This window comes from Anser cygnoides, chromosome 13, assembly GCF_040182565.1.
Source record: "Anser cygnoides isolate HZ-2024a breed goose chromosome 13, Taihu_goose_T2T_genome, whole genome shotgun sequence".
Taxonomy (NCBI): domain Eukaryota; kingdom Metazoa; phylum Chordata; class Aves; order Anseriformes; family Anatidae; genus Anser; species Anser cygnoides.
In genome coordinates this window covers 19,272,883-19,299,570 of record NC_089885.1, presented here as the reverse complement: position 1 = coordinate 19,299,570, position 26,688 = coordinate 19,272,883, and the positions used below count along the sequence as shown (strand labels likewise).

The window sequence follows — 26,688 nt, the reverse complement described above, 5'->3', positions numbered from 1 at the left end:
CTCAACAGGAGTGGGGGGATGGTGAGAAAACCTCATGAATGGTTCAAAAATCAGCGAATTTTCTTAGAGGGTGTAATAGCTAAAACTGAAAAATGTTTTACAGACAGCAAGCAGACTTCAGTCTCAGTTGTACAGCTAGCTGTCAAGCATCACTTTAAGCACAGTTTCATCTTGGCATCATTACTAATTATATTCTTCCATAATAAGCCCGTCTGGCTCTGATCTCACATTTGCATTTAATTTCTACTTCTTGAAATCCTTCTCTCCAACTCCGATCATTGAATTTGGCACCAGGAATTGCTGAGTTCTGATGTAAAATATACTACTGAGTCAGTCTGTCACTGAGCAAACCACATCATCTTCATGTAAGGTAATCATCATCTTATGTGAAGGTACTAACACTGCCATATACTATATTCAGTGGATGTAAAAAATCCCACTGTTTGTACAGTGCTTTTACTTGAAAAACATGAAGTAAACCTCTAGTAGATTTGCCAGTCACACCTCTGTGTTCCAGATTCGCTCTTATTTTAATCCTTTTTTAGCGGTTGTCCTTTCTGCAACGCACCTATCAGGCCTGCTTTGCCTGCTTTTGCCTGCTTTACTGCCATGGTCAAAACTCAAGTTTTTAGGGTAATTTGACAAAGTGTATGGCTGTGTAACTCTTCTAGTCAGACAGTGCTTGGGGTCACTTTAATAGTCAGTATTTGCTATCTAAACTTGTATGTCCATTGCCACTAATCAAGTAAATTGACCAAAAAAAAAAAAAAAAAGACAACGTAACAACCTTAAGTGTCATGAAATAGAAACGGGGAACCAAGCAAATCTTGTTTTTTTTTTTTTTTCCGACTTGTTATTAGGAATAATCCTAGTTATGCTAATGGCACTCTCCTGAACCCTTTCAGATGTTGTGTATATGTTTTTCTGTTGCTCTTCTCTTTTGTTTGGTTGTTTTTTTAAGCAGGATTTACATCTAGGATTTACGTGCAAGAAGAAAATCACCTGCAAGAGAAAGAATTTTAGAACGAAGTTTCTACATTGTCTTTCACAATAACAGTACATATTTAACACTGAGAGAAGAATATATAGCTGTGAAAACTGAGGTCTGATATGGTAGCCGTGATAATGATTTAGTTTGGCAGGTCTGAGACTATCCGTGAGCATCACGCAGATGAGATGCCTACGGGAATTAGAAGAGATCTGAATACTTGCAGTGTCATATATAGAGAACAGGGCTACCCACCTACTTATTCGTTATCATAAACTGCAACTTCTCCATCCTTGTTTTTAAGTACCTTCACCGAATCATAATGGATGCAGTTCAAAGTTGTGCGTGTAACCACCTGTTTGTTCTTGTCTCCTCTGAGACAATCTCTTTTATATCCCTTCACCTTGGTTAGTGGCTAGGGCAGGTTGAAAGGAGCCCTGGCTTCTTTTGATGGTTTCCTAACACAATGCCACAGTGGGTCTTGTAGGGCTTCACGGCATCAGGCATGCAGCCAGGCAAACTTGTCACAAAGGAGGTTGGCAGCAGGGAGAGAAACGTGCAGGTGGCACGAGGTGAGCTGCGATGCAGCAAAGGAGGAAGACGTGCTTGGGAAAGGTACTTTCAAGGATTATTTTTAACCGTTCTTTTTCCGATTTTATAGTTGTTTATGGTTGTTTCATTTATTTGAACATCTTAGGTGTTCAGTCTTAAATTTAGTGCAATTTACTTTGTCTTCTACAGAGATGTTGAGTCATTGTCGTTTCTGTAATATTTTATCTTTTCCCCTTTATTGTACCTAAATCTCAGCTAAATCACTACTTTGCATCAGCACTCTTACTTTGCTGAAAAATTTCCTGTAATCTTCTGATTATCTTTATGGACATATTTTATCTACACTTTGCTATATTTAAAATTTTATGTTGACATTAAATAAGGCTATCATTGGTATGCTAATTAATAAACTTACGATAAAACAACCTTGTTTATTAGGTGGATTTCCTCAGACACATTTTGTATTTTCTGGTGACTTGAGGAAATCTATAAAATTCAGTCCAGCTGACTGCACTGGTAGTATCTAGCCCTCTTTCTTCAAGACTTAGCCTTTTACTCCGGTGAAAGCATACTGGCTTTTCGGAGATTCACTGGTCAAGCTTTTTCCTTTCCTACGTGCCCTTCCTTGAAAGCAAACTGACAGATTCCCTGAGCTTTTAAGCAGTAATTAATTACTGGGAGAGACATTTTGTGTTTGTTACCACAGGGATAATCAAGGTTGGACTGGGAAATAAAAACAGGAGGATCTGATTTATCATCCTTATAAAATGCTGTTGAGTATGCAAAATCAAACTTTTCCCGAGGGGAAACGGGACGCTGCTTAGTACAGTTTGCTAGCTGGTGAAGACGTTGCAATACACCCACTTACTCATCATCTTGGCATGAGGAGAAGTGACAGGAAAAGGGGAGGGAAATAGCAGAGGGAATTCCTTCAGTGTTTTAATAAAAGAAAGATTAGTTACAAATATCAAACAGATTGTATGCTAATACTAATATCAAATACAGTATTATTTTTAACTATAAACTTTTCTAAAATAGAGTGCTTTACTTCAGTGAAGCTGTAGTTAACTGTACAATGTTTTGGAAAAAAGATGAAGAGAATTGTTCGTGTCTGTAACTAAGCCAATGTAATTTTCATTTGCTTCCCTGTTCAGTCTTAAATGTGATGCTTCCAAACCTCGTTGACTGACTGGGATGCTCTAGGCATGATACGTATATAATACTGAAATTAATTCTGTTATAATTAATTAATTAATTAATTTAAAAATATTTTTAAAAGTAAGCTCTTTGTAGTGAATTAACTTAGAAGTACCAAAGTGTTTCCATGCCTTGTAGCCTTCCTCAGAGTTGAGGTGGGGGGCTTCCTTCATTTTTCAGGGTGAACTTTGAGAGGGAGAACGGCTGGCAGAGAAGGCAGGGGCCTATGCACTGGCCAGAACTGGTCCAAACTCAGAAAACAACTTTACCTGCTATTTGTTTGTATTTTGTTTGACTTCCATACATTTTTCCCTTTTTGGTGTTGGAAATGTTTAATCTTCACACATATATCCATGTTAGCATTCAGCAAGATAGCGTACTTGTTTGTTGTTCGTTATCCTCAGTTTTGAGGAAGAAGTTGAGGCAGAAAAATTAATATGCAATATTGATGAACAGTCATCCTCTATAACATATGCATAGTTGAAAATAATAGTGGGCAATCAATTCATACTGTGAAAGCTGATTTTGTTTAAGTGCTCATTAAAATCTTTCCCATGCTACATCCTGTTGTGGCAGCAAGAGATCCTGTTTCAATTCAGCCTGAGACTTTCTATGTGAATCTGAGTTAATTAGTTACTGTGTTTGAGCTGAAGTCCCTTCATAAAGGGAAAACGTTAAAAAATGTGAAAAGTTGTAAATTAAAAGCAAACAAAAACCATCAGAATGAGAACAGTGGAAGAAAATCCATTAAGAACTATTAAGTATGAAGGCACTGTCATTGCCTGAAGACTCTGAACCACTCGCACGTTGACTACACGCCTGCTCTTTTCTCAGATTTGTCCCTAGGCATTCACTGGCGGCAGGAGTACCACATCTTTGGTCTGACGTGACCTGACCGTTCGCATGTTATGTTACGTGTGGTGTGACAGCTGTTCACCAACAGCAGCAGAGTTCAGCAAGGAATTACCCCGTAAAAGCCTGTCTCTCGGACTCCCTGAGGTTTTTTACCTTATTAACGGCACAAGCAGTAGTAGAGCTCTGCTAAGGGGAAGTCGTTACAAGTTAGTAGGGGGACTAATACAAATCTGAGCGAGACCCTGTGTGGTGGGACCAAGAGGCTTGGGGTCTGTAGCACCATGGGTGGGCTTTAAACAAAGCGGCCTGTTCCTGGTCTGACACCAGGCATCTGCAGATCTGTGATCCTTTCAGCCACGTACTGAACATTTCATCTCATGGTTCCGTTCACATAGTTTACAACACCCTGCTTCATTTGATTGTCTGCTTTCTTCTTTTCCCACAGAATTATGGTTTGGAGACCGAAAACCTGAGAACTCTCTCTCACAAGCTGAATGCCTCAGCCAAAAATCTTCAGAACTTCATAACGGGTAGAAGGAGGAGTGGCCATTATGATGGCAGGGCCTCCAGACGACTGCCAAATGATTTTCTTACCTCTGTAGTTGACCTGATTGGTGCTGCCAAGAACTTACTAGCCTGGCTGGACAGGTAATTTACTCTTCCTTGATCCTCTACCCATGAGAATAATTCCTCATTTTTATTTTTTAGTTTGTTCTTGTACCCTTTTATCCTAATATTAAAATATCAGTTCTGCTAATTCTAGCTGTAAATTTTGATGTGCAAATTTCAAAAATTTTGCAGGCAAAATGTAGTACCCTTTTCTCTTAGGAGGGTGCTAAATTATTCTCTAGTTATTTGTTCATACTCCTTTCAGTTTGATAGTATTTTCTGCAAAAATTGATATCCTACTGCCATAAATGGTAGCCCGTTATTGGTAATTTCAGAAAGGAGGATGAGGAAGAAAAGATTATAGAATTTGAACTGTCTTTTCATCAAAAAGACACAAAATAAGCCAGAGTTAAGTTAATCAATTAAGAATATTAAAAGTAAATTATCTTACTTGCTTCGTTGGGAAAGAAAAAGTTTCTTATTGGAGTTTTTAGCAAGAATTTGAGAATTTGAACTGATTACCATTAATGCTCCAGATAAATGTAGTAAAAATTTTGGCTGTAGGAAGACAAAAACCAAAACATAAAATGACATCGTGGAATTTATGTTTTGTTTCAGTTTTCCAGAGTTATAGTAATGGAGAGATTTATCTGGAATCTGACTGCTCTTGAATGTATAAATGGCACGTTAGAAATCATAGTGAGAGTGAATCACCCTCCTTCACAGGATTTATATAATCTTGGTGACATCTTCCTAACCTGATGCCAGCAGTCATATTCTCTTGGGCTACGACCTTGTCAGTTCTTATAAATTCAAATGAGGTCAGATTCAGCTAGAATTTGGAAAGCCTGCAGAAAATCCTAGTGTGCAGGAAGCTGTTAGTGACTAAGTATGCATTACTTTGCTCTCTGAATTAAGGTGCTAACTGCTGCTGAAGAGTGAGTGATGTCATTCTAGAAATGTTGTCTTTTTAATGAACCATACACACGAAATCTTGACTACTTACTTTTTTTTTTTTTTTTTTTTTGTTTGGAAGCTCATATTTCACCATCCTTAAGAATGATAACTTCTGGTGTTCTGGCCAAAATCCACTTTACATCCTTCCTGCCAACATTGTTTCTTGTTTCAAAGGCATATTTTAAAAAAGTTGTGTGATTTGCTGCTGGAGATTGTCGTGGTTAGGTGATTCACAATTCTGTGGTGTAGACCTGATCTCAGTATTACATATATCTTCTAAATGCCCACAGAGACTCCAAAGAACAGTAGACTGTACTATTGAAAAATACATTCATTATTTCAAGACTTTTTTGGACTGAACCATAGAACAATTAACTGACCTGATTACATTTGCCTATATGAAAATGAATTTGCTAACCATTAGTCTGTTATACTATATACCATTGCTTATACTGTAAACATGATTTATCCTTAACACTATGTAAACCTATTCTTTCCTTCTCGCAGGTCTCCATTTGTCAGCGTGACAGAATACTCACTGCTGAAAAACAACATTGTTCAACTGTGCCTGGAATTAACAACCATTGTGCAACAGGTAGGAGTGGTTATCTTCCACTATTTCTGAGTTCCATTGCTTAAAAATCGACATAGTAAAAGCATTGCCAAGCTTTTTCTTCACCAGAAAAAAATGTTTTAGCTTATCTTTCTGTTCCTTGTATAGTCTCTTTTTGCGGGAGTGGTGGGAAGATTTTAGACTTTAGAGTGTAGGAGGGGAAGCAAGACGAAAGAAGGGCTCCATTGCCTCCCTCTGTTGTGTGCTGGCAAACTTTTCCATGTAGCCTCACCGTAGAGTAGTCATAGAACTCATTTAGTTACAAAGGCTTCCAGAGGTAGTAGCATTCTGCAGACTATTTTTTTTCGCAGTTTTGTTTTAGTTCCTACAGGAAAAAAAAAAACAAAAACATGTTTTGCATTTGTATTTTCTAACTAAGGCTGAGAAAAAAATAGCAGTCTTTGTCTTTTACAATATTATCCTTAATTTCTAATATTCAGCTTTCTTTCCTTTTAAGAATTTTTGTCCTTTATGCATTTTTGCAGTGGAAAACAAAGATCCTTCTTCTGTTTTCCTGGTTTACAAATTCCTATGTAGGCATTTAATTATTTATGTATCTTTATTAAGCTTTCTCTTACAAGGTGTTTATAACACTAGGCTATTTTTGATTTACAGACTAAGCAAAATGAACTCCTCTACAGTACAAAAAGTTTGGATTTTGATTTCACCCTTCAGCTGATATTGCACTTTGTTTGAGTTTGATTTTTCCCTATAGTCTTGGTGGAAATCATATAATTTTGAATTGCTGTCTTCATTTCTGCCATTCGTTTGATTGGTTTTGGCAGATGAAATTCAGTTTTCTGCTAGCAATAGTTTGGGGTTTGTTTTTTCCTTCAATTCTTCTACTCCACTGCAAAAGCTGTCCTTCTTTTGACAACTTAAAAACAATCTGTCTTCTACCGTAAACTCCAATACATTCCAAAATGAAAAATGTTTAGTTACTACTTCAGGTCAGTTACAAGTCAAGTCAAGTTTTGTCTTTTCCTTATCTTATTTTCAGATCTTTATTGTTTAATAGCCATCTATTAACTTGTTTTTACAGTATATTAAACTTACCACCAAAAAGTGTAGATAAAGCAGTATCATTTTTAGGGAGACAGTTTTGTTGCTACTAAATCTGAGGAAAATTTATCTTAATGTGTGAAAGCAAAGGTGTCTCACCTAAACCAAAACTGTGGTCTTAACTGTAGGATAAAATATGAATTCAAAGGCATAACTAATTGAAAGGCATAACTAATAGAAACCTAGATATCAGATCCTTTCTAATACTCTTATCCTTTCTAATAGTCCTTTTTTTTTTTAATGAATGAGTTAAGTTTTAGATATCTAATCAGCGTGAAAGCAGCAGCAAAGGCCATGCATTTAGCACATTAAGTGAGTGAAGAATGTTTTCAACCTGAAGATATATTTTGTGCAAAATTAACATGCTTTGTGGGTATTATTTACAGCTGCCACTCAAGATGGACGTCCTTTTAAATAGGGGACATTACTGTGTGATCCCAGTTTAATACAGACAATCCTTATGTATTTTCTTGCTAGGATGTACTGGAGGTATCTTAGTGGCATAATCTCAGATGTAAAAAGGAAATAAATTTTCTAGCTGTTAGCTCATAATCTTTGAGTAAGTGTGAAATAAGATCTTCATTCAAAGTTTAAACAAAATACATGCATTGCAACATCGGGTATTATTATTTACATGCCATGTAAATGCTATGATGAGTCATCACCCATTTGTTCGTCTGTAAATAGTGTCTTCTCATGCTGGCTATAAGAAAATGGATCTTTATTCTCTAGTTTTACACCTGTCCAGTTTTCTTATCCCTCACAATCCCCCTTTCACTAAAATAAGGAGGAAAAAGAATAGCATTATGTAAAAAACTACATAAACTTTGAGGCATAGATTTTGAGGTCCAATGATCCATTAAAATGTGTTGATAATAATGTACATAAAAGCATGATGAGTATTTTAAAATTTCAGCTCTCCGTAGACTTAGTTTTGAAGTATAACTTCAGTGTTAAAGCAGAATAACTTATTTTTGTTCTGAAAATGAATCCATCAGATTAATTTAACAGAGTTTGGATTTGGTTTTGGTACAGAATTGTGGCTACGTTGGAAGAATGGTAAGTGGAGTAACTGGGAGATAACAGGTTAGGGATTTTGTTATTAAAATGTAGCCAGCGGTTAATTTTTCCTTGCGTAGAAAGAGTTCACTTGTTCTAGTGGAAGCTGTTTTCAGATTATTTTTTCCTGATAATTTCAAAGATGTTTAAATCTGTGATAGATGCTTCAATAGAAGCAAACATTCTATAAACAAAAAAAAATTCTTACCAAAGAACATCAGCACAACTCGAGCTATTTTTTTTCAATAACAGCCAAACACTTTTTGTTTGTTTTCCACATCAGTCATGTTTAATCAACCTCTCTGAGATAAATTAAGAGATCATATCACAGATTTTTTCCCTGTTTTTAGTCAAATACTTTGCGTTTAGGATGATGCGTATGTTTTAAAAGCTATCTAGTTCACATTGCAATTGATGGAAAATTGGTTTTTAGAAGTTTCCTGTACCTGGTCTAACTTTGAAATTAGCTCTTCTTTGAGCAGGTGGTTGGACTAGATAACCTTCAGAGTCCCTTCCACCTGAATTATTCTGTGATTCAGCAACTGCCCTTAAAAACATGAGTGTTATTTTCAGTTTGAACTTTACAGACTTGAGCTTTCAGCCCCTCAATCTTGTTATGCTTGTGCTTGCAGAAGAACATTCTGTTATCAAACATCTGTTCACCATTTTCTAAACGTAGATTATGATAAAGTCTTTACCTTAATTAAACCAGGTAAAATGAGTTACTCTAGTGTCTTTACCAGGCTCTATTTACCTAATTTAAAAGCAGTCTCATTCTTTTTAATGTGTGGATTCCAGAAGTGTTCAATGTTATGTATGCAAGCAACATATTTTAAATATCATTTTGTCATGTCCACCATTCAAAGGCTGCAGTAGGTCTCTACTGAAGTGTGATATTGGGAAGTGGCATTCAATTGGCAAATACAAAGTTTTAAGTTCTTTTCAGACCTGCTCCATCATAGGGTTTCTTTTGTTTTTTGACTTAACTCATGCTGCTTTATTGTGTTAAGATAATGAACCAAATATTTTACATGTATAAGTACTTCTATGTGATAACTGCCCTCAAGACTTGTCATAAAATATTCTTTACAGTATCTGAAAATTTCAGCAGTACTTGCAATCACTTTCAGAATTGTAAACTAAAATTATGAATGTTGTATCCAAGTCCTATTAGTCTTTTTTTTTTTCTTTATCAGTATTCAGAAACATGCTCTTTTACCTTATCAGAGTTGTGAAGGTGTCCTGTACCTTTGAAAGATAGGATATTCTGGATGGTGAAGAAGCTGGCTTTTATGTAATACTGTTGCTGTGACTATTTTGCAGCTCCTTTATTTTACTGTTTTACATAAAGAAATAGAATGCAGCTACTAGAGAAATATAATGCAGCTACTATTTTTTAAAAGTTTTAAACTCTAAATAAAATAAAATAAAAATGATATAAAAAAATTTTTTTTAACCTCTTCTTGTTTATGCAGGACAGAGAAAGAATATCCTAGAAGTATTATTTATTTTCTAAATATATATATATATTTATATATATATATATTTATATATATATATGTATAAATTCTATAAATGTTAGTCCTGGAAGAATATATATATATATATATATTTATATATATATATTTTTTTTTGAATGAGATCCCCAGTGCATTGCTATGTATCAAGAAAAAAAACACATAGAAGAATATTGTCCTACATATCATAATATTTTAGTATAATATTGCAAGTGCTTTTAACCTCTCAGTTAAAATAGTCTGATGTATTAAAAAAAAAAAAAAGTCAATATGCATATAATTTGGAAGGAATCCCAAAACCATTAACATTTTTAATGCTAATGTAATCTTGAATGTGCAACCTAAGTATAGCTAACATTAATTCTGCTCTACAAAACAGTAAAATTTCAGTTTTACTGTACAAGTCTTTGACCTGAACTAATTAAGCTTGTTCAGAATTAAGCTCATATTGTGTTTCTAGCACAGAAATTAAAGGAATAATTTAGATAGGACCATTAGCTCTGAAGTCAAGCTGTAAGCTGTGCTGTGATCATTTGTTTCTCTTGGTACTTGAAGGGTTAAAGGTATGCTGTTTGAAGTGTGTACAAGTTGTAGGGAAAACTGCCTTGGGCAATGCCAACCAAACTGACTAATTGAAATCTTTTTTTGTGCTGAAGAAAATAACAGTATGAATACAGAAGAAACATCAAAGGGATGCTTGACCATGAAATGGTAATATAAATTCTTCTGTGTTCCTTGGCACTCACAATCTGGTTTTAACTTTTATTCCGTGACAGTATTTTGAAAACAGTCTTCACTTAGAAATTAATTTCTCTACAGAAGTGCCAGTCCTCCAAAATGAACTTGATGCTTAGATTTGCGGCTGAGACAGTCGGTTGTGCTCCAGGCCTGCGCACGGGGCTGCGGGGCTCGCTCAGGCTGAAGCTGCCCTGCAGCAGCCTCGGGTGCACCGAGGGACATCTTCCTTGATGTGGTGCCCCACGGGAGCGGGCTAATGAGCTGGACGTGGCCTCAGCACTTAACTGCGTTTATTTTGTTACATAAAAGCACCCCATTGACACAGCAGGTAGGCATCACAGGCGGGCGCCCACCACGCAGGAGCCTGGTGGGCTGCGTGCCTCAGGCACGTGGCGGAAGGTTCTGGAGCTGGGGCCGCCAGGGCCACGGGCTTGGCTGTGGCTGCCCTCAGAGGTGACCAGGTTTGGGGGGAGTTCCAGGCGTTCCTATTTTCTTCTCACACTGCCTGGGCAACTGGTGTTTTCTTTATGCTCCTTTTAATTTTTTACTAAAACATCTCGAGGGCTGGAGTGGCTGTTCAGGGTGCTGACGGGCAGGAGAAAGGTGAATTAGAGCTGCCTCAGAGCACTTGGGCCCTCTTCTGTAGCAAAGGGTTGAATACTGTCTTGCCGTGACTCTGTCTTGCAATATAGGATCTTTCTGAAAAAATCATCAAACATTAAATAACAGTAGAGATGGTAGATCTCTTTTAGGAAAAAGCTTCAAAAAAGCAAGTAATGTTCTAGCCACCTGAAATTCTGTTAAATAAAAACGTGAGTTAAGGGACTGATAAGTTGTGGATTGCTAGGATTTATTATCCTTAAAAAAACTTGCAAAGTGGACACACTACGTTTAATAACTTTAACATTGTATTTTTCAATATATTTATTTTCTCTTCCTTCCCATGCCTTATAGTAACACAGCCTACCTCGCTGTACTTCTGACATGACTGCATCCCACGCAACCTGTACAACAGCTAGCAAGCGTTCTGCCTGGCAAGGCCGGGCAATGTCTCTCTCGCTCTGATTATCAGTGAATTTCCAGCATGCCAGATAAATTATATTCAGTAATTTTTTTCTTGCTGTCACAAATCTGTCCCCCTGGTTTACATGTATATTATTGTTGGTATTGAGCACAGGATTTTCCTTACTATAAATGGAAAAATAGATCCTGGAGCTTAGACAACCACAAGAGAAGTATGGTTACTTTTGTGAAATAATCCTTTGGGCATGACAACTAAAGAGCTCATTTGTCTTTACAGGTAAATCTGTAAGAGAGAGCTATCAGCATAAAGCATGCTTTTCTTTCTTAATAGATTTAAAATAAATTTAATTAATTGTTGTTTTAATTATTTTGTATTTTATTTTATTTTACCACAGGATTGTACAGTGTATGAAACAGAAAATAAAATTCTTCATGTGGTAAGTAATCTATGTATTCTACTATGGTATTCTCTAGTCCCAATATCCTACTGGATACTCCCTCTTAGCCCCCCTCCACACAGTTCCCTGTAGTAATGCTCTCTCTGTCATACCTGCAGTTAATTGCAAATAATTATTGTTCTCAGGTTGTTTTAGAAGCTTCATGGTACTATGAGATGGTACATTCTTAAAAGTGTAGTACTCTTACTAGGATTGCTGATGTGGAATTCCATCAATGGATCCATCACCTATTGCATTACTAATTTCATTGGTTGTTAGACTAAGAACACTGTAAGAGCCTTCAGCACTGTAAAAATCTAATGAGTCAAGGGAAATGGAAGAATCTCATGCAAAGTTATTGATTGGATATTGGCCTTTAAGTGCAAATACTTTATATTTTCATGGTACCAGCACAGAAAGCTTATACTGACAGTGAGATAGAGTTAAAATGTATTGTTAAAGGGAAATCTCAGAGGATTTACAAGTTCAGATAAGCTTTTGACAAGCTCTAACCAAGTGCCTGACTTTTTTTTTTTTAAAGCCTTTTACACATACTCTGCTTCCAGCAGGGATTAAAATTTGCCATAAAACATTGATGTGCTGTTAAATTCTGAAAGCCTGCAGTGACTGTCAGGAGAAAAAGCTTACTATTGCAAGCCTGATTCTGAAAAGAGCTTCTAAAAGCACCTGAAATCTTCTGGGATTTGGAATGTATATATATATACAAACATCTTTTAACCCATGACTTGTAATTCTAACTGTATACAACTTCTAGAACTCCATTTTATCAGGAATGTTACTTTTGACTTTTCTACCTGTTCTGGATAGAAGCATGAAAAGGTAGAAAAGGAGAGAAAAGTTTCAGTTATAAGTCTTTTCTAGGCTTAGCAATGAAAGTGTGATGAGCCCTAAGGAGCCTGGATCCCAAGACAGTAGAACTCGCCAGAGCCTGAGCAAAATCACCTGGAGCTACCCGATGCAGAGCATCCAGGCTCTGAAAATCAAATTCATTATCATAACTCTGAAGTGGAGTGAGAAGAATCACCATCTTTCTCACAGCATCTTAAAAAATAAAATAAAAATTAAGGATACCGAATTAGAGAATGAGCTTTGTAAATTGTTAATTCCCTTTATGGTCTTATTTTATTTCTTAAAAATAATCAATAACATTAAACAAAAGAAAATGCTCCAGAAAAATAATTGTGATACTCTAAAATAAAATTTTACATTTATGAGACAAAGGATCTGTAACTCTACATCACATGGAACTTTGTTTTAAATCTGAAAGATATTATGAAAGATAGAGTAGAGTAGTGAAGGCAGATGTATAAAACAAAGATTCAGGATTGACTTTCTTCATCGGTTACCAGAGAGCTTCAGTGAGGTGTAGATTTGTTTGGAGGAGCTCCACACTAGGCATGTGTATGCTCAGATGATGTGATTGCACAAGTCATATGAGTAGACTGTATCTACTCTGCAACTCGGGTGTTACAGGAAAAGATAAATTATGAAGGAGTAGTTTTCAGGATCAATTAACAAACAACAGCACATGTCTGAGAGTCAGGTTTCTTTTGTCTGGATGTCTGCTCAGCAAAATATGTTTTATAGGACTCTGTCAGTTCTGTATATATATATATACATATATATATACAGTACACCTATGATAATTAAAAATGCCAACCTGCTAGTTGCTCTTTCTCTCTGCAGTAAATGCAGATCATGAACTTAAATTCATTGTACAGACCTAGCAGTAGCTGCCATAGCAAAATATTTTTGTGACATAGAAGTTTCTGTGGTCTGTTAAAGACTTAGTGCTGTCTTAGAGATTCTGTTCTTGTCATGGCACGTTTCAGGAGTGTAATAAATAGTTTTAGACAGCCTGTAGAAATGTATGTAGAGTTCCACTGCATCAGGTACCGAACTTCGTGAAGCACCCATTTTTGTTTGAGATTTTCTTAAGTTCAGTGGTATTGCACAATCTAGAGAGCACGAACATGGTTTCACAGTGTTTTTGGAACTAGCACATAGGATTTCAGTGCTTTCTATTTTTTTATGCTAAAAATACTTTAGCATATGCTAATGTGTTTCCTCACATTGACAGTGTTAGATCAAATGTTAGTTCCCGTCCCTGTGCTGTTATTCATGAATTCTCCTCAGTTGTTCCCATCAATACTGTCTCAGCCTTTGCATTATTTCTAACTGATGTCAGGTCCGTCTTGTATCTGCTGTACTACTTTTACGGCAAACTGGTATTTTTAATTATTCCAATATATTATTGTTGAGTATTTTCCTGCTGCTAATCTCCTACATCAACTTTCAGTAACTTTCAACTTTAAATAACTTTCTGAATTGTAGTGAGATCTTAAAGATTCATAAGATCAAGTTTGTTTGAAAACTTTTTTATTTAGTTCCAAAGTTTATTTACTGAGAAAGTATTTGCAGGTGACAACTGTAAAATTATAAAGCATAAGAAAGTAGATTGTGTTGTCTGTGGATTTAGTCTGTATCTCATCTGTGTGTATGATCTTAAAAAGATGTCAAAGCCTAAGAGAGTGCCTTAGTTTGAAATCAAAATAGTATTTTGATATGATAGTAATTCAAAAGCTGGCTGAAAGTATGTACACACAGCCAGACCAGCCATCAGGTGGTATGTAGACTAGCAGTAAAATACATTTTTTGAGCCATCCAGTTTCCATATCTGTGGTGGGAGAAGACAAGACCTAAAGTTTTGTTTACGGTTTCTGGCCCAAAGCTGAAACTGCTAGAAGTGTTCCTGTTATTTTGGTGACCTTTAGCTGCAGTCATGCATACCTGAATGTGAGGCTTTGCATCTTGCATCTGGTACAAAATGCCAATGCCACATCCGGTACTGCAGAGCTGTGCTTAACTTTCCAGATGAGTAACTATACAGTGAGTTGAAATATTATCTATAAATTCAGTCAGTTAATTTATTCATTGTGACAACTTTATTTGTTTAACTTATATGTATAGTGTCAAATGAGATATTAGAAATCCTCATGGTTTTGCAAATGCCTGAAACAAAACTTCCCTTAAGGGATTTCACTACCATTTGCAATAATTAGTGAAAATGAGAGTATAGCCCTGAAGGAAAATAGATGCATACAGTGTAACTTTGACGGGAAGACCATTCTAGAATTCATCTAAATTAATGCTTTCAAATTAGGTTCAAATATTTTTAGGCATATTCTTTTTGAAGGAACACTTTAAGAAACACTTGCAAACATGGGAATAAATCTTTACACATGAAAATTCTCTGAGAGTCCAGATCAGTTTTTTTCTGATCCACAGACTTGCTGTTTGGCTTTGATGAATAGGTTTAATCTGTCACTATCGCTGTTACCATTGATGCACTATGGTTCCTACTTGGAAGGTGTTTGTGTGGATTCACATCAAGGTTTTGAGATCTTTAGCTGGAAGGCATTGTAACATAAAATTATTACGTTGTTACATTGACCTAGAATATCAGTTAAAGGATGTGTTCGAAGATGCATAAGAATTTTATTTCAGGCACTGTTTCTGCCAGTGTTATTTTTAACAAAGGAAAGACCCAAGTTGTATAATGCAAAATTCACTGAGTTATCATTGTTCATGGAATTTCTCTGATTATTTGGTAACCGAAATAGGTTATTAAGTTGGTGTATAAGGCATTTATTTTGCCTGTTTCACTCTACTTCCGTTGTATTTGTACTGGTACATCATAATAACAGATGAGTTGAAGTTCATCAGGCTTTTTGTGTTTTTTTTGTGGTTTTTTTTTTAAAGTGCATATAGTCAGGGTGGAGAAGTTAATTCGGGTACTTAGATGTACTCAGTGAATAATAAAATATTTTGGTCAAAAGAGCTGTACATGCATGTATATTTTATTGACATGGATGTTTTCTGTTCACTTAAGCTCTCATTCTTGACTTTCCAGCTCCTTGACAACCTGTAGGTTTCACAATGCTAAGAAATAAATGGTCTGTTTATTCTCAGGTAGTTCTCAGAAGAAGAACTTCTTTGCCAGTACTTGCAGTTGAATATGAGTAATTATATTGACTTGTTTTTCTTCATAGTGTAAAACCTTGTCTGGAATTTGTGACCACATCATTTCACTCTCATCTGATTCTCTGGTGTCACAGTCAGCACATCTTGAGGTAGTTCATCTCACCAGCATTATGCCCAGTGAGGGTTTGGTAAGTAGCAAAGCAGTTTAACTGTTAGAATACAGAATACAAGCATCAGTTCTTGAAAATGATTTCTTTTTTTAATTTGTCAAGAAATCAAAATGTATTTTCTTGCAGTGTCCTACCATTTCTTTTTGTAAGCTGAATCTGATTTCTGAAAGTGGTTTCATTAGCATTAATGTAAATAAAAGGATTGTAATTTAAAAAAAAAAAAAAGCCTGTTTCACCTAGGGCTTCATGTGCAACTGGTAAACATATGAGCATATGATTAATTACCATTAGTTAATGTGCTTTGAAAATGATTAGTGGAAGGGATGTTTCTTGGTCTTGCATTGAAAGAGTTATATGCCTCCCTTATGATTCAGTTCAAATAAAACTTTAATTAATATCATCCAAGAAACAAAACACATCCCTTACGTTCATAAATTATTGTTCACTGAGCAGACTAGGTAGGTATCTTCTGAACATCCTGGCTGCCTTGCAGTAGCAATTGATCATACCATTAAAATTTTCTCTTGAGTTGATAATGTAATATCATGTGGCTACCCTTTGTTAGTGCTAATGTACTGTTATATTTGAACAAGGGCTTTTTATGAGGTTCTAGGTGTCAATGGGCAAAGGTTTCCATCTCCTCTCCCTAGTCCCCCACTTCACAATCATTCTGACATCAGTAGGATGTAAGATTCATAGGGATAGTGCCTGGAAACCTAACATCCTGCTAATACTAGAACTTTGGAACAAGATGATCTTTAAGATCCCTTTCAACTCAAACCATTCAATAAAATCTAGAGCGTATGGTAGCACTTCAGGCACTTGGATGTTCTTGCACGGGCTCATCTGCAGAAAATTCTGGTACTGACAATTTAAAATATGTTTTAGTGTCATTATATGCATTGTGATATGTTTCTTATTTGTAACCGAGAGTGATTTACAGATTTGTTCTAATTCCTGTTAGTTGAGAAGTTTTGTATTATTTCACCATGTTAATCTTTGCACTGACACTGAATAGTAATGAACATCATGTGCAAGTTCCATCAAAGTTACAAGAGCATAATTATTGATGTATGCGTATTAATTTGAGACTGCTGTATTTTAATAACAAGTAATTTTTGTATGACTAGATACATTACTTTAGTCTTTATAGTTAACAAAGAACACTACAGCATCATAAAATGCATTTAATTTTAATTCTGTGGCATCATAGACACTTAGCCCAGTACATAATCCTAAAGACAGACAAATTGCTTGCTGTGCTGCTGCATCCTAATTGCCAGATCTGCTCTACTTGTGGCTTGGTTTCCTCTCTTGGTCCAAGTTCTGGGTTAATGCAGGGATATCCAGGAAATGCCAGATCAGTGTCATTTACACCTTGTCCAGTATAAATATTGTAAAACTGTCAGTGCTTTTGACTTGCATTAAGACTACTACAGCCTGCCCACTAGCAGTCTGGATCTCTGTGACTTTCCTTTCTATCCAGAAATGTGCAGTATTAGGCAGGTGGCGTTCAGGAGTTCTCGGGTATGAATGGTATACTTTCTGAGCAGCTTATCATGCAACCTCAGAGTACGATTTAATTCTTTAAGGCATAGGTGGCGGAGGTAAGACTTGTTGGCTGCACTGTCGTGGCCAGTCATGCGGCCTGCAGTTTCCTCCAGACTGCCCTCTTTTCCAGCAGAACGTCAAGCAGACAGGGCCTGTGCTGTACCACTGCTGTAGGCTGGGCTCCATCACTAAGTGGAAGAGCTGTGGTGTACTTCTCCATCTGCAGCGTACCGATAAGTTTGTAGCCAACACAACTGCAGTAAGTGGGTACTGCTGACAGAGGACATGAGACAAATACTGCAATCAAAATTGCCCATTTAAATTTTTTTTTTAGATGAAGTGAAATCACCGTGAATGACTGAGTTTTCTATGCCTAATTGTGAAGGCACTATAACATGGTAGGTTGGAAAGTTCTTTATAATCAATTTCGCTGACATTATGTTCTGCTTAGGAAAAAAAAATATGAAAAAAGGACTATAAATGGGAATAAAAGAAAAATCATGTGAATAGGAAAAGAAAACATTAATCAGAATCAAATATAGAACAGAGTAATGAATTACAAATGGCTTTCTCATGATTGTATAGCAGTTTTTTTCCACAGGATCTCTGCTCCATTCAAGAGAAAAATGAATGCTATTCACTGAATGGAAAGTATTCAGAGTTCCATTTTTATCCTTATCATTCAGTGTAGGGTTTGATGTCTTATTTACCACACTTCAGCTAAGCTCTGTGTTCCTTTGAGATACTAATTTCATCATGAGATTTTTTTTTATGGCCTTACTGGGTGCTTCACAGACACTAATTAATTTATCCTCTAAACACACTTGTGAAAATGATACTGCAATTCTAGTTGTATAGATAAGAATCTAATGTACAGAGAAATTTGGGCCAAAATCACCAAAAATCTATTTTTTGGGACTCAACTGGAAGTACATACCATGTGATTTTTCAGAATGCTTGTTACTTTTATAGACTCAATTTAAAACAGTCTCTCTCCTGATTTTAAGTATAGCTGAGGTTTTCAGAGCTATTGAGAACTCTAGCTACAGCTTCATACAGGGTTGGCACCTAGAAAATGAACTCAATTGTTTGCCTTTGGTGAAAAATCTATTGTAAATTATTTGCTCAGATTTATATAAGAATTCAGTTATCTGGAATAATATTCAGTTGCCTTAATTATGAGTCTTTCTCTATTTGCAGAACTTCATTTGCAAAATTGCTTTTATTATATATCTTCTAATTTCTTCAGCAAATGAGCCAGAAATCCTACAGATACTGCATAAACTTACACATAAACTGAATTAATTTCCAGGTCTAAGTCCATGCAGTTACTACACTGAGTCAGTACTCCTGCGGGGGTGTGTCTGTGTGTTTAATTGTTTATATAAATTCTGTATCCTTACATTTTCACAAAGAGATTATTTAATTTGAATGGGTACCTTGAGTTCTAGCATCTTTGAGCTTTCTATACATGCATTTATGAGCTTAATAGTCTTTCTTTCTTGGCCTCTAAAGTGTCGTCTTTTTCAGTCTGCTTTGTCAAAAAACAGTCTCATCTCGCGCATTCCTCAGAAGACACTCTCTGCTGATAGTTTCATGGCTGTTTGTTGGACAAAATAATTTCCATTGGGAAGCACACCTTAGAAACATACTACTTTTTATGTCTCTTTCTATTCCTTCCCAGCTAGTACCAGTCAAATGCCAAAACACTGTCCATATATTCGCTATTACATTTTAAAGTAACTCTCAACATTGTCAAACTCCGTCTCTCTTGAATTGTCTTACTAGACATGGTAATCCAATTTACCATTCTTTCTGCTTAGACAAAGACAGGTTTCCATTCATTTGCATGATAAAGTTCCTTTTGAAGTTACAATAACTTGCAGTAAATGTAACTGCAGTGTGATTTTAATTTCTAAACACTGCACACAACTCAGTACAAGATCAGCATGATCTCTCAGATCAGCATGATTTTTCAGAATATCATATCTGACTGGTATATCAGAATATATGGTATCTGATATGATATCTTATATGTAGAGAGAGAATATCTGCTATGATGCTATCATATCAGAATATCATAACCAGTTATGAAAGAGCAACTGTTTACTTCTATCCCCGAAAAGGCAAAAAAGCCACCTCCCACTGAAAGTCTCCCATCCAGAGGCTAGGATGTGTTTCAGGATTTACAAGTTCCCTCCTCTGAGTGTTTTTTTGTTTTTTTTTTTTTTTTCTCTGTGAAATACGCTGGCAAAATATCCATCTTACTTACCTGTAGCCTGCTGGTTTTGTTGTGTTTTTACTTCGACAGTTCATATGGCTGGCATATATGGAACAGTTCACATGCAGTTTGCATAAAGACCTACGAAGTTTAAGCAGCCAATAAAAATATTTTTGTTTCTATCAGATTCTATTACATAAAGTAATAAGATCAAAATAATGGATATTTAGGTCCTATAATAATGTATTAGCTAAGAGTTAATTGAAGATTAAGGCTTCTATAACAATATTAAAGGAAGAATATTAAGAATATTAAAAGAAATTAAAGAAGAATATGACTGTTCTGAATAAGCTGAATCAATACGCATGTTTTAAGTCACAGGTACAATAGAAAATAATGGTAAACAAAATAACTATTTCTAGCAGTTTCAGGAGTGTTTGCAGTTACTACAATCGGATCTACTCAGTTATTCATATCCGGGCTTGGGAAAAGCAGCCTTGATGCTTCATATCAACTGCAGGATTAAGTCAGTATTTGTCTGGAACTCACATTATCTGACTGAATATTTTTCAGAATGTATTTCCATTTCTTTAGGCTTATTAATCATTTAAAAATGCTTATATTAGTAGAAATGGAATGAAGCAGAGATGAACAAAAAGATGGACAATAGCCCATTCAGTTGAAAGCAAAGCCCAGCTCTAACCTAATTCAGGTTGTAAATACTTGTGTGCTTTTTTTTGGTTCACAGAATGAAAGCTGTCTACTTGACTAAATTTTGCAGTTTTGGACATTTACTTATAATGCAGAATGGATTATTTTATTTTTTAACTAGAAGTTTGATGAAAATGATCCCTTTAAAGCCTTTCATTTATATCCATAACATGACTTTGTATACATATATGAGCAACTCAAAAATTTGAAGGCTTCTGCTAAACTGTGCCAGAGTTGCTTACAATATGCCTGGGAGGTTCTAGTTGTGCTTTTCACAAATGATGATTTAAAAAATGAGTACCAAAAGTAGCATTGACATATACTGTCCTTCAGAAACAACATTTTTCTGACTGTGTCTTTTCTTACTGAAGGATAAATTATCCTTTAAAAACCTTCATACCACAGAAGGCAGTTGAGAGCTGGATTCAACTTACACACTGCATTGTCTGTTATGAAGGGTAGGCAAGTACTGACAGGTGGCATATCAAGGACATGTCTTTTAGGGAAAAACGTTTACAGGGTGGAAAGAGGGATTTGAAGTGTTGTCTTTCAAGCAGGGCACATATCTGGCCTCTAGAACACCCAGCACAGACTAAAGAAAGCAGTTTTCAGAATTGGTATGTGTTTCTCAGGGGGTGCTTTTTAAGAATATTTTCAGTCTTATTTATATAATTATACTCACAGCTTTCTCCTCTGTGGAAAAATATTTTTGGAGCTATTACTCTATATATGATGGGTATGTGTACATAAGTATTTATGTTATTGTTTGTTTAATATATAAATATTTGATAAATAGGCTGCATTCTGAACTATATAGAGGAATAACTGAATATAACTTTTTTTATTTTTTAGATAAAATACAGTCTTTCAGAGTTCTCAGGTAATGTATCTCCTCCCGTAAAGGAGATACAGTGCTACCGTAGTGGTCAACGAAAAACAACTGACATTTTTCTTTAAGGGGATCCAAGGATGAAAGTTTTATCTAGAACAATCTGAATCATTCACAAAAATACTTTATTGTAATGTATTTTGTTGTTAAACTTTAATAGCTGAGGTGAAAGAGCAGATAGCAAACTGTAGGATAATTCTTAGTTGATTAGTCAGTTTTTCTGTCTCTCAGATGGCGTATGTTAAAGGACAGAATCAGTGGTGTTTTGTTTTGTTTTCCCCAAAAAATACATATAACTTAACAAGAGGCTAGGATCTTTATGAAGAAATATGTGATAAAACTTAGTGAGAAGTTACCACTGTGTTTTGTTTTCACCTTAAAAATCTATTAATCTATTGATCCATTAGGTGAGGAATTAATCTTGTCAACAAGTAAAGTGTTAAAATTGTGATGTTAAGTTTGATAATAAAAGTGTGGCTGGAAATGTGACTGAAATCTGCGATGTGTTAAAGTAACAGAGGTCTGTGATGGATGTCGTGATGTTGTTTAACATTCTGGCAAAAAGTTCATTGTGGAAATGCAACATACTAGGTGGATTTTGATCTCTGTGTAAGATTCTTAATGGAGACTCAGTATCCCATTTCTAATGAGGATGTTCAGGGTTTTTCATGATCTCTTGTGTATGTCTTCTAGTTGGCAAAGAGAGAATCAGACGTTTGTCAGTAACAGTTGAAGGTACTATAGAGACAGTAAAATAGCAAACACTGATAAAATTAAGCCAACTGTAGAGAAGGAAATAGTGGAAGACTAACCACTAAACTTTCTTCCAACTAACTGTATTTTATGAAAATGATTTCAAAACTGCCAAGACTTAACTTGACCACCTCTGTTATGAACAAATGAAATAACTTATAAAGCAATCTCTTACAAGAACAAGTAGTCAGAGTGTGTAATATATGTAATGGAGTTTCCTAAGAAGCAAGGTTAAGCAATATGATCAGTTTTAGCTAGTCTTTATTTTTAAGATTTAAATAAGGTTTAAACTTGCTGAAATTAAATTAGTTTGCACAAAGGTAGAAGCCACATTTTGTCATGATGAAAAATAAAAGCAAATCCATTTAGAGCAGGTTTTTCGGGGCTTCATCCAGTTAATTTTGGTCATCTGCAATGTCAGAGATTCCACAACCTGTCCAGGCAACTAGTTCCAGTTTTTTATCACCATCATTATTTTTAAAAATAATAGTAATAAATAAATAAATAAATAAAAACCTGTCAAGTTCCAACTTGTGTCTGTTGCTTCTCATGTTCCCACTGTGTTCTCCTAAGAAGAGTTTTGGTCTGTCTTCTTTACACCCTTACAATTAAGGTAGTTGTATAAAACAATAGGATCTTACCTCTGTAGAATTTATTTATTTATTTATTTATTTTAGGTTAACAACTAGCCTGCAGATCTTCATTAATGCTCAGGAATCTTGAAGTTGGTTTCTGTGAACAAAATGTTCTTTCTTATTTGCTGGGGGCTCTAAACTTCCATTTTGACAATACAAAGTGATGCAGAATTATTGAAAGGATAATGAATCAGCAGTGCAATGTATCAATTAGATTAATTAGATTTCAAAATTTGATGGATAACCATAGTATATGGAGAGATGACCTTACTCCTGAAGAAGAATGTAGCAATTGAGTCTCACTGACATTCAAGGCTCTGTGTGTTTGTGTGTGTGTGTGTGTACCCACTTAGGTTGTCTCTCTGTATCTCATCAATCACCTCCTTCAAGCACAATTCATGCTGGACTAATTATAAAGCTCCTGTTAGCTCACCAAGATCATTTTTCTCTACAAATTGGCAATATGAGCACTGGCTTACGTACTTTCTAAGTTAGACCATGAACCAGTAACTCTCTGAAGATGGGGCATATAATTTTAAAGACTATTCTTGTTCATTGTTTCAGTTTTGTTGCTTCTTTTATGACATCAGTAATAAAAAGAGATTAAGTTAAATATTTCAAATACTGCATTGTAACAAGCTTTTATGGTGATGCTTGGTGTTGAATTCTTTCAAAAAATTTATACTGGAATTATAAATGCAATAAGTGAGAAAACTATTCTGTTTATCGTGGGTCTTGATACACGTTTGTTTAACTTTTAAAAATTTTATTCAAGCATGGTTTATGCCAGTTTGTTGAAATAGTATTGTCCTTAAACTGGAATATGCATACTTATTTTATCATCATGCAAACATCATTTGTTTGTTTTCTGCAAGAATTAATTACCCTTCTTGGTCTTTTTTCAGGGGATGTATATCAAGTCAACATATGACGGGCTGCATGTAATCACGGGAACAACTGAAAATGTAAGCTTCCTTATCCTAAAAGACTTCTATCATGCATGCAAATATCTTCTGTAGATCTGCAGTGTATTTTGTAATGTCAAAACTTGCTATGAAACAAGCTACTTTTTATCTTTTTTTTATATATATCGTTATACCTTAAAAATTCAGAACCATTAAAAATAGATAGGGAAAAATATCTGTGATGAAGTGACCAACTAATGTTATAATAAAATGAAAATCTTTAACTTCTATCTTCCGGTACACCCTTCTAATTATGTATTTTTTCTCTGTCACAAAAGTATTTTGGTTTATATTGAGTATTTTTTTCTTATGCAAGGGCATCATCATTAGTCTTAAATAAAATTTGTTGTATTTAATTTTGTTATCTCCTTCAGATAAACCTCTCGAAACATAGGACAATACAAGTTCATATTAAAAATAAATAAATAAAGCTTTCAACAGATCAGTAATATAACAGAAAACAATCTGCTTTGTATGGTTATATTGACCAGACTAGTTAAAGCATTGCAGAGTTGGTGATAAGTGTGGTTGTCATTTGACCAACCTTTAATATGTACAGTGAGATTACTTTTTGCAGTGAGTATATTATCATACAATGATGAATACTTTTCTGCTGTTTTTTTTTTTAAATGGACAGTATTGTTTCAAAAGTCTTTTCCTAATTAGTAAATGAATTTTCTTGAAATGTAGAATGCTAGAAAAATTAAACTCGTGGAGACGATACCTGTCCTAAGATTGCCTCATAGGAAATGAATAGGTTCTGCATGTCTAAGCAATTCTGTAAAACAGGTCATAAAATAATAAATTCTAAAGCATTTACAGTATCAGCAGTATTGGTGGCTGTAAAAAAGAAATGGGTAACAGAAAAATAACTTAAAATATTATATTCAGGTTGTAGAATAATCTTTGATAAACCAGAAGGTTTTCAAGCTAGCAGTAATCACTGACAAGACTATCAGTAAGAAGGGAGAAATTGTGAAAAGGAGTAAATGAAAGAGAAGGGGGTGACTTGACAATGTTAGGGGAAAAAAGAAAAGTGAAGAATCTAAATGACTTTTGTCTGAGGACATACAAAAAGTTCTTTTATAAAAATAATTATTCCTGAATGAATTGTATTAGGAGGAGTTCACCATCACTAAATTTTTATAGTTTCCAGTACCTGTAGCAAAGATAGAAGATATCAAGAATGTATTAACCATCCTTTTCATTGTAGTCCCAGAAATTAGGCAATATCTGGATTGAAAGTACACAGAAATGCTTTGGCATGTAAATCAGTATGACTGATTGTTATTCTTGTCACATTGTTTAGTTTTTCTGTGAAGCAGCTTCTTGTTACTTAACTTGCAATTCATAATTACAAATTTGAAAAAAAATAATTTTACTTCAACTGCTGCAATGTAATTATTATGACAGACTTCAAAATAGGACCTATCCCTTCTGTTTTTCAAATAGTCCATGTTTTAGTCACATTGTTTTCATTCTTTTTAAGACAGTATAGCTGGATAAATTACAAGTTCAAATTTTATAAAGCTAATATTGAAACTGTGCAATGCTCACACCCAAGAAACATGAAATTTGCACTGTGCAGCTAGCCAAAAATGTACATACTTACTGGCATACATCAGTGGTATTCTGCACTGTATGGCTGAGCTTCATGTGTGATATTTTGTTCTGCTTGGTTTGTACGTATTGAGATAGTTTTGATCATTTTTGTCACCCATTTTTAGTTACTACAGATCCAGGGAAAGCCTTATGTTTGGTGTGTAAAAATTTGTGAATCATAAGACAAGTATAATGCAAGTTAAGCTTAAAATTTGTGTGCTTACATATATTAACACTACTGGCAACGTTTAGAAGTCTAATATAACCACATGTATATATAAATATAGATATAAAAAACACTTTGAGTCCCAAAACTTATGAACCAGCCATCTTATGTTACAACCATAGATTGAATTACCCATGCAATAATTAATATACTTTTTTTCACTGTAATTTTAATTTATTTTAGAAATATAATACAATTTGTAGGGAAAATATATATTTATAACTGAAATTCATGTGAAAAGATATGACGTTCACCAGCCACTAAAACTTGCATTTTTATTTTGACTGAACTGTACACGTCAAAACTTTTTGATAAGACAACACTAAGTTCCTTTTTTTTTTTTTTTTACTTTCTTTTTTCTAAAAGTGTAATCACATGTGCGGATAAAAAAGCTTCAAAGATGTTTAATTTCTGGCATTTCAGCAAATTGATTTTTCATTCCTTTTGAAGGTATAATTGACCTCAGAGCCAGTGTTTAATTTTGAAAGATAATAATTAGCTCAGCCTCATCAAAGTCAGGAAAGGAGCTAAAAAGAGAAAGAGCCAGGCCTGTGCTTTTTCAGCTAATATCAACTGAAGTTAAATCCATTACGAACAGTGGAGTTTACTTCAGTTTCCTGCTTACCCTTCATTCACTGTTTAAAGCAACCAACTTTGTATTCCCACTGCATTCTACAAATGGAAATAGAATATCTTTCTGGTTTATGTTTAGTCCTGTACATAGGTAAAATCCTGTCCTTATCTCAGCCCATGTGCTTTTTCATCATATTTTCTCCCTGTTCTGCTGAGGAAGAGGAGTAAGCAACCACCTGTGTGATGCTTGCCTACCTATCGAGGTTAAACTGTAACAGTCTCTTTGGCATTTTGTTTAGGAGCAATTGCAACCATTTTTTGCCCAGTGGCTGTTTGGGCTTTTGTTGTATTGTTTCCTGTTGTCTTTACTCCTTCTATTTGTTTATAATATGCATCCACATAATGGATGGAAATGACAGGTGGGATTGGTAGTTGAAGACGTCTGTCCAGCAGAAGAGCTATTGACAGTTTCCTGGAATTTTTGATTGGTACTCAGTGAGGTCATGAATATAAGCTGCAAGTCACCTTTAGCTCCTGTAAATCTTGTATTCTGACACATTCGTTGACATGCAGTTGACCGTGTACAAGTGGCTTGCAAGGCAATGGGGTTTGATCCATTTCAAATTGATCAGAAGCAGCTATATTTAGAATAAGGAAGGTTTTTGACTCAGGGATCCCAAAATTATGGTGGTGGAATAGTATGTGTGCATACGTATGTATATATTTTATACCAAATAGCCAGCCTGTCAAGGACTTTATCCTTTTTTAAATTACCACTTT

At 35.1% G+C, this 26,688-nt stretch overlaps 1 protein-coding gene across 1 annotated transcript in view; it reads left to right on the top strand.

Annotated features, from left to right (window-relative positions):
• LOC106042970 (connector enhancer of kinase suppressor of ras 2-like) overlaps positions 1 to 26,688 on the top strand; it is a 182,855-nt gene that overhangs the window by 78,060 nt on the left and 78,107 nt on the right. The window contains exons 4-8 of the mRNA XM_067004835.1: positions 4,038 to 4,240; positions 5,666 to 5,753; positions 11,566 to 11,607; positions 15,681 to 15,800; positions 23,448 to 23,507. Coding sequence (XP_066860936.1) covers positions 4,038 to 4,240; positions 5,666 to 5,753; positions 11,566 to 11,607; positions 15,681 to 15,800; positions 23,448 to 23,507 — 513 coding nt within the window. The remainder of the gene's footprint in view (positions 1 to 4,037; positions 4,241 to 5,665; positions 5,754 to 11,565; positions 11,608 to 15,680; positions 15,801 to 23,447; positions 23,508 to 26,688) is intronic.